Source organism: Pelobates fuscus, chromosome 2 (assembly GCF_036172605.1).
Source record: "Pelobates fuscus isolate aPelFus1 chromosome 2, aPelFus1.pri, whole genome shotgun sequence".
Lineage (NCBI taxonomy): Eukaryota > Metazoa > Chordata > Amphibia > Anura > Pelobatidae > Pelobates > Pelobates fuscus.
In genome coordinates, this window is record NC_086318.1 from 372,033,041 (window position 1) to 372,050,602 (window position 17,562).

The 17,562-nt window shown below is 41.2% G+C and overlaps 1 protein-coding gene across 2 annotated transcripts in view; it reads right to left on the reverse strand.

The window, feature by feature from the left end:
• RALGAPA2 (Ral GTPase activating protein catalytic subunit alpha 2) overlaps positions 1-17,562 on the reverse strand; it is a 276,792-nt gene that overhangs the window by 197,595 nt on the left and 61,635 nt on the right. For both annotated transcript variants that reach the window (XM_063443720.1, XM_063443719.1), the window contains exons 13-14: positions 17,325-17,473; positions 114-225 (exon numbers count right to left, since the gene is read on the reverse strand). In XM_063443720.1, coding sequence (XP_063299790.1) covers positions 114-225; positions 17,325-17,473 — 261 coding nt within the window. The remainder of the gene's footprint in view (positions 1-113; positions 226-17,324; positions 17,474-17,562) is intronic.

Consider the following 17,562-nt stretch of genomic DNA (forward strand, 5'->3'; position numbering starts at 1 on the left):
TACTAGGGACTCCTAGTCATTGCTGAGGAAGCTACATCAGATATTGGGGAAATGTATGCGGTTTACTATACTCCAATGTGAATTCACAAAACATACAGAACAAAAAGATTTACCCGAAATAATACACCAGCTAAATTCTGCGAGAACAAATCCTTCTTTAGGTTATCTCTGGGTTTCTGCACAACAGCTTCTGTGATTCGCAGCAATATCTGCAGCATTTGTTCCCTGTCCAAAGAAGAAAAATAAATAAACTCTAAAGCTAATTACAATGGCAAAAATGATTCAATGTATTTTATATATTAATCCCCATTGTAAGAAACCTACACATAATGTTATTCATGAATCTTGAGGTCATACATATATATCTGGGCATTAGAAAAGGATTTCCGTATCAAACATGTTGACGAACCTTTGCTTACTCTTTATTTTGCTCTTGCTGGTGATTTTTGCCTATATCACTATTGTTGAAAGTTCTCCTATAAACGCTCAGAACTCCTTTTTACTTCTCCATTTCTCATGAATACGCACCTGACGTTTGTTTTCTGTAGGTTATAGGTGTATCTTCTTGATTATTTAGACCAGATGTGGCCAAATGACAACGGTTTGTAATGCATCCTGGACGATGTAGCTTTTCTAAAGCTGAAGGAATGTTTGCGATCCCTGAACTAGAATCTTTCATTTCATTACTTGTAGAACTTAAAGGGATTATATAGTGTTAGAAATACAAATCTGTATTTGTCTGGTTACCCCCTCCCCTAGCATATAAAGGGTAGCCCCTTCACCCTTTATTTACTTACCTTTTCCAGTCCCTACGTTGGTCATCTCCGATGGGGAGGATCTGCACAGCTAGAATTGCGAGAGCATTAGGCCCTCCCCACAGGAAAGCATTGCCTCTATGCTTTCCTACGGGGTTTTAACCGACGCTGGATGTCCTAATGCCAAGCATTAGGACCTCCAGTGTCGTTTAAGAGACTTAGAATCCGCTAGGATCCAAGAAGTGCCTCTAGTGGCTGACCGATAGACAGCCACTGAAGGCAGTCTTCATCCTGCAAGGTAATTATTGCAGTTTCAAAAAAAAAAACTGCAATGTTTTACATTGCAGGACTAAGGGGGGTAGGGACAGTGCACCCAGACCACTTCAATGAGCTGAAGTGGTCTGGGTGACTATAGTGTATCTTTAAGGTGATTCTGCACTTATTGAGCACAACCATGCCACAGCCACAATCACTCGAATAGATGGGCAGAACGCACACTAGGAATTATGGGAAGTAATTTGGAAAAAGCGGGTACAAGTTTTACTATATTTTTATCTATACATTACCTGAAGCAGATTGTCACCGACTGGTTTGTGGACAACAATCCCTTTAACAACATAAACAGTCCAGATCCAATACATGCAGTCATTAGCAAACCTTAATTCAGAATTGTATTCCCTTTAGCATACGGTTTGTCCACATCGCCAACATTAACCAAAAAAATAAATAAAGGAATCCTACTTTTCCTGTTTGAATTAAAGTACAATGTCTGCATGAAGGAAGTATGCCAGAGCTTAAAACTGAAAGCCAGCAAGCAAACCTAGGCCCCAATGTCAAAGTTCAATTATATTTTCAGGAGAAAATCACATTTGGTTTTAGAATAAAGGACGAAAAAAACGATTTACTGGTACAAACGTAAAAGCTTTCAGATTAGCAATAGAAAAAGTAGAATGTTTGAGTGCAAAATTGGCTCAGCAAAATAGTTCAGTATCTGCAAGGAGACACATTGTGCAAAAATAGTTCTTTATGCTGCAATGTTTTTCTAAAATGCCTTTTTGATGAGAAGAATTGGACAATGAAAAAAAGTTGGCCAGGTTCCTTCCAGTGCTGTTCTGCTTTTCTTTCATCACCAATTCGATTTGGCCGAATTAAAAAAAAAATTGGAAAGATACGTAAATCTGTTGATGAGCTGGAAAGCATGCACAAGCAAGCATCAATGTTAACCAAAAACATGCAAATTACAGAATTAAAATAAATAAAAAATAAACTACAAAAGAACAAAAGTATGGGTCTGTGTTTGGTTTTTGTTCACAGTGAAGATTTAGCAATTTCATCTGGGCACATCGTAAACTGCTTTTTGTGAGAGAAAAAAAAACAAAAAAAACGATGGATTGCAGTTAGTGTATTTAAACATGGAGAAAACTACAGTCACATGGGAGAAAATGATGGGGGAAAAGGCACTGAAACTCCCTCCAGTAAACTACATGGAGAGCAATTTGCCACTTGGCAATTTCACTATTTGCACATTTGTTTGTGACTGACATATATACAGTGCTGACACCAAGAGAGTGCAGACCTAAGGACAGAGTCAAAAGAAGGACAAACGGCTACTCGTTAGCAATTAAAGTGGTATTACACAAGAAAAAGTGGCAAAGACTGGGCGTGTCACGTGATGAGGTGACAATGTGACGATGCACGCTCCATGATTCGGGATGATGTCCTTGATGGGATTAGACAAGAATATAGACACCAGCACAAACTCAGAGAGAACATGATGTTCCTTTTCTATTGAAAATTTCGAACAATAATCGGCCTCTGATCTAGCAGGAGACCGATAACGCTGAATAATGTTTTTAACCTGATCATGTAGGGCAAGCTATCAGCTGAAGGATCGAGTAGTCCTTTTGTACACCGCAGGTGCTCCCACGATTGCTCGGACAGACTGGAGTACCGTTGGGCTGGATGGGATGCCATGAGATTAATGAACCTCTGCAGCATTAGGAGAGGAGAGTGGATCGGAATCTGAATTGTGTAATTTTTCTGTAAACCTTCGATATAGGAACTAAAATCTACAAACCATCAGTGGAAGTGTTCTCCCCTTATTTTAAAGTCGAGAAAAAAAAACAGACAGAATGATCGAAAATCGATTTGGTCACAATTAGATATTTGGTCTCTTATCATCTGAAATATCTCATTTAGTTAATATAAGATTAATTATGTTAATCCTGGATATGGAGTCTAGACTCATTGCATCCTGTTAAAGTAGCTGAAGTCCTTATAATGCATAGGTCTATATGCCTGCTACCCACTTTTGAGGAGTGTAACCCCAGTAAAATTAATCAGGCCTGACCGAGAAGAAAGCAATAAATCAACTCAATAAACACATTATTTGGTGTGATCCTGTCAAAAGAAAATTGGAAGAAACAAAGAGCTAAATATGATTAACTAAATATTTAGATTAGTATTTGCTTTGATTTTATTTTTTTAGCACCAGGAAAAAATTAAAAGAAGGGAAAAAAAACAAAAGAAAAGGAGAAAAAAAACCCAGAAAGGACAAATAAGCATCAAGACGACTTCAAAAAAAATCTCTAGAGAATAAATCACAAACAAAAAGAGACAAAAAAGATCAAAGATATAAAAAAATGAGTATCTTCTCACCACAAAGTACAAAAGATAAAAATTCAATAGACAATTCAGATCTTTCCGAACTCCAGCAAGAAGGATCAGATGAACAGGTTATACCTGCTATTAAAAATTAAGTTTAGATCAAGTTCTTGAAGAGCTTTAAAAAAAAAAAAGTTAAACAACCAATGAAAGATTAAAAAGGAAATGAGTCAAACAACTAATAGAATGCTGGAAATGCAAAAAAATATAATGACTTAGAACTTCAAGTCAGATCTCCGATAGACTCTAAAAACATACTTGAAGCAAAAGTGAATCAACTACAAAACAAAATACCGTAAGTTCAAATGAAGATAAATGAAGAAGATCAAATCTACTTTTTCGAAATATTCAAGAACAAGACTTCCTCAAAGAACATTTTGTGGCATCAGGGCCTACATACAGATATTCGTGATAAATAAAATAGACAGATGTCGTAAATGTTTGCTTCCACTCACATGACGTCAAGGAGTTCATTTTGAAAGCGAAATGAAAACTAAAATTAACAGAAGAAAGATTTCAGGATATAAAAAATATTAACTGAGGTTTCTTATTGTACAAGGAGATATTTTGCACTAGTTAACTCTATTTGGAGACAATAGAATATAAAATTCAAGTGGAGTTATCCAGTTAAATGAATCATCGCATACAATGATCGATTTCAATCTTTTAGCTCTAGAGAATAAGTCAACACTTGGCTGAGGCTAAAAGGATTTAATTGAATTTATTGGTATTTCCCTCCCCACACCACCCCTCCCCACGAGTTTGAGATTTTTTATTATATCCTATTTAAATATAATTCTCACTATTGTATTACTATGGAAAATAATGCCAGGTATCTTGCACATATTGTTTTTAAATTAACCCCTTAGTGACCAGACCGTTTTTCTATTTTCTGTTTTTACATTTCTGCTGTGTTTGTGTTTAGCTTTTAATACAGTGCTAGCAAATTAAATTCTCTGGAATTTCGGCCTGGGTTGTCAGGCAGGTCCCTCAAATTGCAATCAATAAAATTACTTAATTATGTAAAAATATTACCTAAATATGCACGTAGAATTTAAATATATATATACATTTTTATATATTTGAAGTCTACGTGTATATTTATGAAATTATTTATGTAATTATGTATATGGAGATACATTATTTTTATACACACATTTTATATATATATAATTTCATTGTAAGTGTATTTTGATATAAATATATATTAATATCAAAATACAGTTAGAATAAAATTACATATATAATTTAAAACTTTTTTTATTATTTTACATTTTATTTATATTTACTTTATATTTATATTTTACAATATTACTAATATTTTACACACACATTAGTTAATATATATATATATATACATACATACATACATACATACACACACACACAATATATATTTTTTTTTTTTTTACATATGCAGGGAGACTGCCTGTTAGTTCAAGCAGTCTCCCTGCAGGCAGCACTATGGACGCCTCTTTCAGCGCGATCACATGACCCACAGAGGCCTAATTTTCCGAGGGGGGTGGCTGTCAGATAGTCCCCCCTCAGACCGGGAGGAACACAGATCACCCACGGGGGAACGGCGGCGATAAGGTAAGTAAGGACAGCGAGGACGTACCTCGTACATCCTCGGTCCTTAAAGGGTTAAATAAAGTGGTTTTGCACACAATTGTGCTAAAAAGTTTGCAAACCCTGGCTAAAATTGTGAAAATGTGGCATTGATTTTAAAATTATGACTGATCATGCAAAAAAAAAAAAATAAAAAAGTATTTTATTGAAGCATAGTGATCATATAAAGCCATTTATTATCATATAGTTGTTTGGCTCCTTCTAAAATTATAATAACAGAAATCACCCAAATGGCTCTGATAAAAAGTTTACATACCCCTAAATGTTTGGCCTTGTTACAGACACACACAGTTTAAAATAGCAATTAAAGGTTAATTTTCCACACCTGTGGTTTTTTTTAAATTGCAATTGGTGTCTGTTCATAAATAATGGAAACTAATGAGGATGGTTAACTTCACAGTATGAAGAAAAACTAGCCCCACAGGAATTGGCTCTAATTAAAATACAATATGGGGTAATAACCTTTATTGAAGAAAAAGCACATAAAACAAAACCAGTGCTTGTGCCACCAAACTGTAGTCAGAAACAAGTATATATAAAGTGGTGATAAAAAGACTACTAGATCTGTTCTAATGGATACTCACTATGTAAAAAAAGGGGTTAATTTTTTAGCTTTGGGCCCTCAGGAGGAGTTTCTAAGTCAACGCACAAGAAATCAAACACGGAACCCCAGAGGAGGAGGGAGGAGATATTAACCATCAGTCCTGAATAATTTAAAATTGCAAATAATCAATCTGTCTTCTCGCCACTTAGACTCCAATCACTACAAAGTTTTAGAGAAAGGCCTCTCATTTGTACCCACGCCACCATTTGACAAATTCATGTGGATCAAGGACCTGCACCTTTTTGTGCGTAAACTTGCCCTGCACCAGTTTCATACATTACGCACACAAAGGAAAGCACGGGACTTGGGTCTCACAACTACAAGACTACCAGTATATTAACACCCTTCTGTAAACCATACTGAACTCAAGCCAAAGAATCACTTCACCCCCAATCTAGCTAGCTTTAGGAATGTTGAGCTTTATCTGGAAGCAGCTAAAAATGAAAATCGAGAAAATAAATTTGAAATCTCCCGATTTTCACCCTAATGATAATCTCTTCAGAAACGAGCAAGCAGCACTAAGATCAATCAAAGATAATACTGACCTAATTATCAAACCGTGCTGATAAAGGGGGCAATATAGTGCTGATGAATGCTGAGAATTACATCAACATGGTTCATAAAGGTACTAGGCGATACTGATTAGGGATCGACCGATATTGAGTTATTCCTAGGTGAAGTTCTCTCTTTGCAATGCTGCCTTTAGAAGTTCATATTATTATTATTATTATTATTATTATTATTATTGCCATTTATATAGCGCCAACAGATTCCGTAGCGCTTTGCAATATTATGAGAGGGGGATGTAACTATAAATAGGACAATTACAAGAAAACTTACAGGAACAATAGGTAGAAGAGGACCCTGCTCAAACAAGCTTACAGACTATAGGAGGTGGGGTATTAGAAACATTAGGACAGGAAATATCAAGTAGGAGTGAAGCAGAGCTGGAGGAGCGAGCAAAGCACTGTCCCATAGGAGAGAGCAAGAGACAGGGATGTAAGGTAGAGATTACTCTGGGAGGCCATAAGCTTTCCTGAAGAGATGGGTTTTAAGTCCCTTCTTAAATAATTGAAGACTAGGGGAGAGTCTGATGGCAGTAGGCAAGCTATTCCATAGCTGCCCACGAGAGGTCCTGCAAGCGCGAGTTGGCCGTACGGGTGCTAGCAGCGGTCAGGAGGTGGTCACGGGCAGAGCAGAGGGTACGAGGAGAGGCATACCTATGGATCAGTGAAGAGATATAAGAGGGGCTGGAATTGTTCAGTGCTTTAAATGTATGGGTTAGCACTTTGAATTGACTCCTGTAGGATACAGGAAGCCAATGTAAGGACTGGCAGAGGGGCGAGGTGTGAGAGGACCGACTAGAGAGGAAAATCAGTCTAGCTGCAGCATTCATTACAGACTGCAGCGGGGCAATACGGCTTTTAACATTGATAGAATTGGTTTAATCTGGGTTTTGTATCATTTGAGAGGTAAAAAGCCAAGAATTAAAAGTAAAAGCATTTCAAGGAAAATGAAAGAACAAGGACTGGGATATGATTTTATGTCAAATATTACAATCCTGAAAAAAAAACCTGAAAAAAAACATTGGGAATACATAACTGGAATTCATAATATTTTATTTTTAAGAAGTCTTTAACTGAATATGCTAGATATTTCTTTAAAAAAGAATGGGGAGATATTGATTCATTAAACAACAAAGTGGAACCCACATCTAATGAGCATACAATATATGTATACAACCTGGGAATTGGACCAGAGTGAAATATTCTATATACAATGATGATAGAATCTAGAAAAACACAAATTGAGAATCATAGCATAACACTGTTATGTGTAATGAGTGAATACGTGGTAGTGATGTTAAACTCACAAACGAAGGTAGAAATCAGGCCTCTCACCCCCTTGGGGTATATATGGAGTATGAACCTTGGTAGCCGCTTCCGATGCACAATTGGAGAAGGTATGTATCTTAAGAAGTGGATAAGAGAAAACCATACATGGTGAAGTATGTAATAAAAATTATAAAAAGGATTTATTGGATACACTTACAAACAGAAGGCAATTCTGAGCATATCTCCACTCTATGTGGAACTCCAGAGCAGCATGGAACAAACAGCACGATTCCAAAGAGGAGTAACACGACCAAGGGAGATCAAAATACAATATAAAATAAAAATTAAGAACAACTTGAGTCCATATATCCGGGATAGGGATATATGGACTCAAGTTGTTCTTAATTTTTATTTTATATTGTATTTTGATCTCCCTTGGTCGTGTTACTCCTCTTTGGAATCGTCACCAACTGGATTTTGGGTCCGCTAGGGCCGCCACCGAGACCACAGAGAGAACCCAGACAACCCAGACAGCGATCGGCCGGAGCTTCCTATGCCCCCCGGATTGACAGACATAGAGATCCAACGTCCCCGGAGGAATAATCACGCTCCTCTGAACCTCCCATAATACAACACCCCCCCCCCCCCCCCCCACTTATTTTGCTGTATTAAGTGATACGTGGGTCACTACATGAGCACGTGGTTATTTTCTGGTGTTGCCTTCCATAGAATTATCCCCCCTCAGAGCCCGGGGATCTGACATATGTAAAATGTTTATCAGCCCACAATCTGATCGCTAGCGGTCCCGCAAGGGGTGGACCAATGGGATAGGTGGGAGGACCAGAAGGAGGGCCTCTATGCTGGGGCTGTACTTGGGGATACGGGATAGCTTTGGAACTCCCTGATTACCCTGGACTCTTGTATTTATTGCCTAACCTGGTTAACGATTATTGTCCATGGGCTTCTTCATCGCTCGCCCAATAGGTCACTCACACTGCCCACCAACTCTCCACACGGGGGATAGGTTGAGGCGGGTGCTGATTGTCCTCTCGTGGGTACTCCTTTGAGCGGGGCCTGAACCGTGCTTCCACATAAACACACTCGTGCTAAAAGTGGTGTGACCACGCAACGGGTACTTTAACCTCCTGGGCTGGTACCGGGGTGAAGACCCATTGACGTCGGTTGCTGCACGAGACTACCCTCCTCCACCTTGGTGGGGGGTATAGATTTGGGATAGATCCCAGATTCTGTGAGGGTATCGACAATAGGGATACTTACCTCCTTTTAATTTCCTTACAGACGACTGTACCTGTACCTCAGGCCCCTGAACGAACCTGCTCCTACGATCACTTTACCCGTCTCTGATCTTCTCCCTCCCTCCTCTTCGTCCCTCATACCACCCCCTTCTCTCCTTTCTCCCTCTTTCCTCCCCTCTTCCCTCCCCCCCTTCCTTCCTGCATTGGATTGCCTGGCGTGTGGACTGGTTGCTTCTCACTGACCCACATCCCCGTCGACGCTGGGTACTATGGCCTACCGCACAGCACCCCTGAAGGTTGTCACGCAGAACTGTAGGGGACTGAACATCCCCGAACGCAGGACACACTTGCTGAGGGAACTACAACGAAAGCGGGTGTCAATCGCCCTGTTACAAGAAACACACTTTAAGGAAGGATCACAACCCAGATTACGCAACCGACACTATGCTACCAACTACTTTTGCAATCATCCCACATCGCACAAGACCGGTGTAGCCATTCTACTGGCGACCAACCTGGGATTTGAAGAACTCGACCGTGTACAGGACTCAATGGGGAGGTACCTCTTCCTTAAAGGGGTCATCGCGGACAAAATTTATACCATAGCCTCCATTTACGTACCTAATAAGAGGCAAGATCCTTTTCTCCGCAACGCTCTCCAACAGCTGGAGGACTTCTCCGATGGCATCCTAATAGTGGGAGGCGATTTTAACGCCCCACTGGACCCTACGTTGGATTCTTCCACGGGTCACAGTTGCATATCGCAGCGCCATATTAGGTCCATTAGACAATCGCTAGAGGCACTCAGATTAGTGGACTGCTGGAGGACATTGCACCCCTCGGTGAAGGATTACACCTACTTCTCGGCTCTTCATAACCGATACTCACGTATCGATTATCTTTTCCTTACCCAAGAGGGATTATCCTGCTTGCTTGGAACTGACATCACCCCTGCCACCTGGTCGGACCATGGATCTGTTACCATGGAATTGGCCTCCCCACTCTACAAACCAACAAGATGGACTTGGAGACTCAATGAGGCCCTCTTACTGGATATGGATACGAAGGACCAACTACACCAAGCACTAGAGCAGTATTTTAGGGAAAATGACACGACGGATGTCTCCCCGATCTCGCTCTGGGAGGCACACAAGAGCGTGATCCGCGGGACCCTCATACGTATTGCCTCGCAAAAACGGAAGGCTTTCCTGTCCGAGCTGACTGAACTACACCGCAACATCTCGATATTGGAACGCAGTCATAAGAGATCCCAATTGAATGCGGTCTATGGAGAGCTGATGGAACATCGACGACAACTTAAAGCCCTCCTCTTGAAGAGACACCTCAGGTCTGTACAACGCTCTAAGGGCTTCTACTACGCCCATGCCAACAAAGGTGGCAAGTACCTTGCACGACTCTTAAAAGGCCCCGTGCCCCTTAGACAAATTCGACAAGTCCGCTTGACCTCCGGGGAGATATCTCCCTTCCCGGAAAAGATTGCGGAGGAATTCAGGCGGTTTTATGAAAAACTGTATAATCTATATCCACCTAAAGGGGTAGCGGAGACTGAGATGCACCGCTCGATGATCCAGGAATACCTATCTGAACTGGGCATTCGCAGACTGGAGCAGGACTCTGCGGCACTCTTGGGAGCTCCAATTGATGTTGCAGAAATAGCTGCGGCCTTGAAATCCTCTAAGACCGGTAAGGCACCAGGACCAGACGGCTTCTCTGTGGGGTACTATAAAAACTTCTCCGACATACTTTTACCACGACTCACTGATGCCCTCAACGCAGTTGGGGAGGGGGGACATTTGGGGAGGGAGTCCGTAGCTGCCACCATCTCCGTACTCCTGAAGCCTGGGAAGGATCCGTTACACTGCGGCAGTTACCGCCCAATCTCATTACTTAATGTGGACTCCAAACTGTTCACAAAAGTTCTGGCTACCCGTCTCAAGTGCCTCCTACCCGAGCTGATTCACGAAGACCAGACAGGGTTCATTCCGGGTAGGGAAGCCAGAGACAGCACCATGAGAGTATTCGCCATCCAACGTCATGCTAGGAGACATGGGACCCGTTTGATGCTTCTCTCCACGGACGCGGAGAAGGCGTTTGATCGGGTCAACTGGTCATACCTTATGGAGATGCTGAGATGGCAGGGGTGCGATGACAGGCTCCTCTCCTGGATCTCTGCACTATATCTGGACCCTCGAGCAACTGTGAGAATCAATGGGGCTACGACGACAGACTTCGCGATCCGCAATGGAACCAGGCAGGGATGCCCGCTCTCCCCACTGTTGTTCGCACTATACCTGGAACCCCTCCTACAGGCTATCAGGCAGAGCCCGGACATCAAGGGCTATGAGTGGGAAGGAGTGCACCATAAAGTGGCAGCCTACGCCGATGACCTCCTCTTTTTTGTCCGCAACCCCCGAACGACGTTACCTTGCCTCCTCACAGAACTTGACAGATTTGGACGCCTATCTGGTTTTAAACTCAACATCCCTAAATGTGAAGCACTAAACATCTCACTCCCCACAGAGGAGGCCCGTTCCCTGGAATCGCAATTTGAGTTCCGCTGGTGCTCCAACAAAATGAAGTACCTAGGAGTCTGGGTGACTACAGATCCGGAGGATATATATAACTGCAACTTCACACCCCTCCTCAGGAAAGTCCTGATGGACCTATCCAACTGGTCCTACCCGCATATTACGTGGCACGGCAGAGTTGCCGTACTTAAAATGAATGTCCTACCGAGGATCCTCTATCTCCTGCAAACAACGCCTGTTGCCATCCCGGAGTCTTTCTTCTCGACTCTGAAATCGGGAGTGCTTCAATATGTCTGGCGAGGCGGCCGACCTCGACTTCGGCATGATATCCTATGCCGACCCAGGGCACAAGGTGGTCTAGCGCTCCCTGATTTTAAAAAATATTATCAGGCTGCGGTAATGCAACGTGTATTAGACTGGCATGTAACTTCGGCACCCAAACAATGGGTTACACTAGATAGGGGTCTCATAGGCCCGACACTGGAAGCTCAGGTGTGGGGGAACCCCGGAAGACCCATCACCCCGACTCGCACTGAGGGTCTGGTCTCTCAGACCTTGATTGGTTGGCGAACATTGAGAAAACTAGAACACATCTCCCCTACGCCTAGCCCAATGCTACCGATCACACATAATGTAGAGGTTGGAGGTGGACTCCCAGCGAGAGCATGGCCCATCGAGAGTGAACGTATGTATATACCCATACATACAATCCTCGCTGATGGGAAACTTCGGGATCTCCCATCGCTGCTTGGAGACAGACCCTGGACCCTCCTCTCCCAGTTCCGTTACATGCAACTGAAACACTTCATTGCCTCCATACCACACAACGTACGGTTGCACAGGGACCTCACATGGTTCGAAAGAATCTGCGACCAAGGACTAGACCTGGCCCACGCAATCTCGACACTATATCAAAACCTATTAGTGGGAGGCACCCCCGTACCGTTGGCGTTTAAGAGGCAATGGGAAGGACAACTGGGGAAGGAACTTACCACCCAACATTGGGAATCCGCGTTGCTCTGGCAACATAAGAGCTCGATGAGTTCTTATTACCAAGAAATGAATTACAAGCTGATATCCCTGTGGTACCGGACACCGGCACTACTTCACCGAATCTTCCCATCAATCCCACCAGTGTGCTGGAGATGCCAGGTGGAACGCGGCACTGTACTGCACATCTGGTGGGAATGCAAATTCATTACCCCATATTGGACCATGGTCAGGGCCGAGGTGACGCTCATCCTGAGAGACATACCCGAATGGACGGCGGAACTGGCCCTGCTACACGCCTCTACACAGCCCATACCAGTGTATAAAAAGTCGTTACTGCGGCACTTGCTCAACGCCGCTAAGGCCAACATTCCAGCACATTGGAAAACAACTACGGTACCGACTAAACACGAATGGATTCACCGGGTCGAAGATATTCAGGGGGCAGAGGAGGCACACGCCACCATCACTGGTCGGAGAGACAGACACACCGACATGTGGGTGCCCTGGTTTTACTATGTTGCTCAGTATCGACGTGATGGAGACAACCAGAGTCGCACGGCACAGGCACCAATGCTCCCCCCCTCCTAATTCCCTTTCCTTTCTTCTCCTCCTTCCGATCGCAGGGTCTCAAGGGATCTGAGACAGACACTGGACAGACTATACTTATGCAGATAGGTAATGCTTCTTGACAACGGATAGAATAGGAAACCATTGACTAGAAACCTACGAGTTAGGACTTGACATTGGACAGAAGACTCTAGGGGCAGACATCGTCCTCAGTGACATTTAATGTACCGGACACTCCAGAATCTGACTACGCTATGACTCAATTCCCTAGCATTCTGACATATGGACCGACAGGACTTCCACACATGCACACACACCAATGAACACCGCCCATGACAGGAGAGATCAGGGACCCTTCGAACCATCCGGTGACTCTACACTATTGAGGCAGAGGTGCCCGGCGAACATGTTTTAGGCTCCGCCTGGGACGGGTATCATGCGGGAGGGATCAGCACTCGCATCTTAGTTTTCTACCTTTTATTTTGAGCATTAGGCCACTTTAGATGGGGGTACTGGGTCATGGAGATTCAGTGAGATAGGTCTCTCACATATCTTACCCAACAGGAGGTACCTCACCATCACTGATCAGATTATACCTCTCCCCCGGAGGTGCCCCGGATTGCACCTGGGACCATATCACCACTGATCCCACGTATGTGGAAGGCCTGCTGGTCTCATTGCCCATACGCTATCTTTCGGCCTTTGCGGTCTCGACCCTGGATGGCACTAAACTCGAGACTCATTGATCTCTCCGCCCTGACACTGTATTACACCCTGAACTAACCTCGACTATCTGAGGTAATAACTGCCTATGTGACATATCCATCCCCTATCCACCACAGGCTAGCGTCACCTGTGACCCATGCCTAACCAGAAATGCATCGGGCCATGGGTAAATACTCATGTACACACAACTGCTACATGAAGGCACTTAATACTGGTCCCTGCCCCCTGCTTCCACAAATAAAGGGAAATAATCACGGAATTTGTCATACGAGGTCCATAATCTGTCTATCTGATTTTGTGCTGTTTAACTGTACTTTAATTGTTTTACTCAAACTGCTCTGATACTAAAATATTCTATGCTGGCTTTATCTTATTTTGGAAATTTTACGTTTTTGTCTGGCCTGCGAGCCACCTATGTTGATTATACCATTTCAATAAACAGATTTACAAAAAAAAAAAAAAAACAATCTGAAAGATGTATTTTATAAAATGAGTAAAATTATTCACTTCCTTAATATCTTGGAAAACTAATATAACATTAATTAATAGGTGGTATAATACACCATTGAGATTAGTTAAGATATACCCCATTCTTATTCCTAACTGCTGGAGATGTGGAGCTGAAACGGAATCCTTCCTCCACGTTTGGTTATTATTGCTAAGTGAAATTGTTAAATCGTATTTTAGCAACGTATCCATTGTGATATTGGAATGATATGTCCCACACCTTGTTTTTCTACTTGTTTGTTCTTAAACTAAATATTTATGAATAAAAAGACAATTTCAAATAATAAGTAAAGTATCATTACTAGTAAGTCTTCTCTTTATGGTTATAAATATACTTAATCTAAATTACTATATCATATGATTTGGCAAAGCAGACCTTTATTCGTATATTTATATTTACATTAATTTCATTCCCCCCCCTTCTTTCACTAAAATGACATCGGTCTGTCTGTAGATCATGGTAGATATGGTATATGTCTACTATGCAACTGCTCATTGTATGATAGGTAGTATTTTTTCATAATCCATACTTAATATGGATAAAAATATATATTTTTAAGTATTATGAAAAGTATTTGCAGTCACTCTTACAGTAGACAGTGCAATACAATCCCTGTGTAGAACCAGAGGATGCCCCTGGTAGAGAGGCACATGAAGAACCGCCTTTGATTTCTTCCTTCAAAGAAGGATACGATATGTTACATATTTTATACCTGTCTCATTGCGAGACTTACTCCCACATTGTTTGTGCTGATGGACATCTGTCTTTGTATGAATGACAATGGGCTTTTACACCACATTACTCCTTCATGAGGAATCCAATAAATGTCATAAGTTCTGGCAATATATGCAGACTTATACACTAATGTCTAAACGGATATCCTAAGTGATCAGCGACTATTTTATTCAAGTCAAGTAAATGTAAATTTTCTTGCAAATAAACATGCTATTTGTATGTAGCACAACTGTGGACGTTTTTTTATTTTGTTGTTAGTTTCCAAAGACATTTTTGTTCTTTATATAGTTCACATTTAGGAGGGTCCTCAGAGTGTGGTTGTGCTCTTGTCGCTTTTTTTTTTCCGAAGATCCGTGGTAAGGTGGCTATTGGGTGCTGTGAAGTTTGTTTGTATGATGTGTAGCATGTTTGGGGGGACATGTGGGCATTATTTGCTGTACATGAGATCACTTTCTAATTCACAAGCAGTGCGCTGTGAGTGAGTGCTACACATAAGGTGAGAACCCAAGACACCTCAGATTCTATAGACACCTCAGAATAGGACCTAACCTTCAGAAATCACAAGGCAGTAATTTTTACTAAAAAAATTCTACTACACCTGCATTAACATACATGTTTGCAGCATAGAACTGCAATTTTAAACTCCCTAAAGGTGGAGTAGTTCTCAAACAAAATAATAAGAAGAAGAAGACGAACAACAACAAAAATAATTGTTAACAGTTTTCTCTGCAATTTTCTTCCTCAATTCCCTACCAAAATATTAGGTTTGGTGTACAAGGCCACCAGGCCTAAGATATGGAGCACATTAATATGAGCAGCCCTCTAGCTAGTAGAAATATAAAACTAAGCAGGGTCTATTATCAGCATCCACCGTTACAAAGTCATTATATTTTCTTATAAGAATATTTGAAAATGAGGGCACAATGCAATTAAGAAGCAGGCAGTGACAAAAAATCAAATAAAAAAAATAAATCAAATTAAAAAAAAAGACACTGAAATTTCTGCTGTCAAATATATAATTACCACTGGGTGGCAGTACTGATACAAAGGAAAGACTAAAATCATTGCCAGATTGCTGCATGTTAATTATTTATTTTGTTATTTTCCAAACATAATAACAGCCGGACTCTTATTTGTGTCTCAGATGTTTGATGATAATAATCATAGCTTTTGCCAATCACCAGACAGATCTCTGTCTCCATGGTCCTAGCCTCCCTTAGATAAGTATGCACTATTAGACAATGTATAGTGGTGTTTTGTCAACAATAAAGAGGAAAAACTCATAACTACCTTTGGTATTTTTTTACAGTATCCTTCAGCCATTTACATACGCCTTGGGTAAGACCGTGTTTGAAATAAGACTTTAGCGTCTATGGTCTTCGCTGCTTCTCTGTTTGACCCCAGGACTACGTGTATGGCTGAAGGATCCGGTCATATACTAAAGTTAGAGATAAGCTTTTCTCTTTATTTTTTTCACATATACTTGATGGAAGACTATAGGGTCAGGAACACGAACATGTATTCCTTACCCTATAGAGTTAAAAACGCCATCTGGCCCCCTTGACCCCCTAAATATAGTAAAATATTACTTGCATTCCAGTCTGCTGCTGCTGACGTCAACAGAAATGTTGAACAAAAGCCAATCACAATGCTTTCCCATGTAACGTATGTAACTGTCAAGGAGGCAGAGCAGGAGCAGAGCCAGCACAGCCCTGGCCAATCAGCATTGAATCAATGTATCTCCATGTATCTATGCAGAGGGGGGAGACACTGAATGTCAGTGCTGCACACTGTGCAGCACTGCCCCAGGAAGCACCTCTAGTAGCTGAGTAGTGGCTAGTGGAGGTATCACTAGGATGTAATGTAATAACTGCCTTTTCTCTGAAAAGGCAGTGTTTACTGCAAAAACCCTGAAGGGAATGATTATACCAGAACCAGAACAAATACAATACAGTGTAGTGTCCCTTTAATTTAACAAATAATCTATTTCCTTTCAAAACTTTATAAAATGACCAGTATATAAAACATTTTTTTTGAAAAGAATGTGTTGAAGTGACAGTTTTCCTTTAACTGTATACTGATTTACATAAAGATATTTTAATTCCATACGGAATTACATAATATTAGTTTACATTTAAAATAAATTATATGGTGCAGCACCCGGCACCATATCCACTTCAATTCATAGATATTGCCTGACAGATTTGAATCTATCTATATCCACACTCACAAGCACACAATAGGTGGGCACCAATTTTGTAATACATCAGCTATTGTGGACGATTTTATATGATACTCAAAGTCAGTCAGCTGGTTGAACATCATAGGTAATGGTTTTGCATAAAAACTTGTGTCAAAAGTAAGGAATCACTCCTACAGCCATTAGTAATTGTGTAATGTATTTACTACAGGAAGAAAAACCTACAAGAAAAACACAAAGTTGGAGTTCCCTGATCAATCAGGAAACAGAAATATTGCAAAATAATCACAATTAACAGCTCACCATGTCTTCTTATCCATCACAAGGTCCATTATCATACGCCTATAAATAGCTAAAACAGATTTGCAGGCCTCAACCTGTTCTTCCAAAAGCAAAGGGACATCTGCACAAGGCTCCAGCAGGAAAACATTAGCAGAGTTTGTCAAAAACACCTAAAAATAAATAAATTATAATAAATAACATGGGGAGATATTTTGATAATGCATTTTACACTACAGTCATAAAATAAACTTTCGTTGTG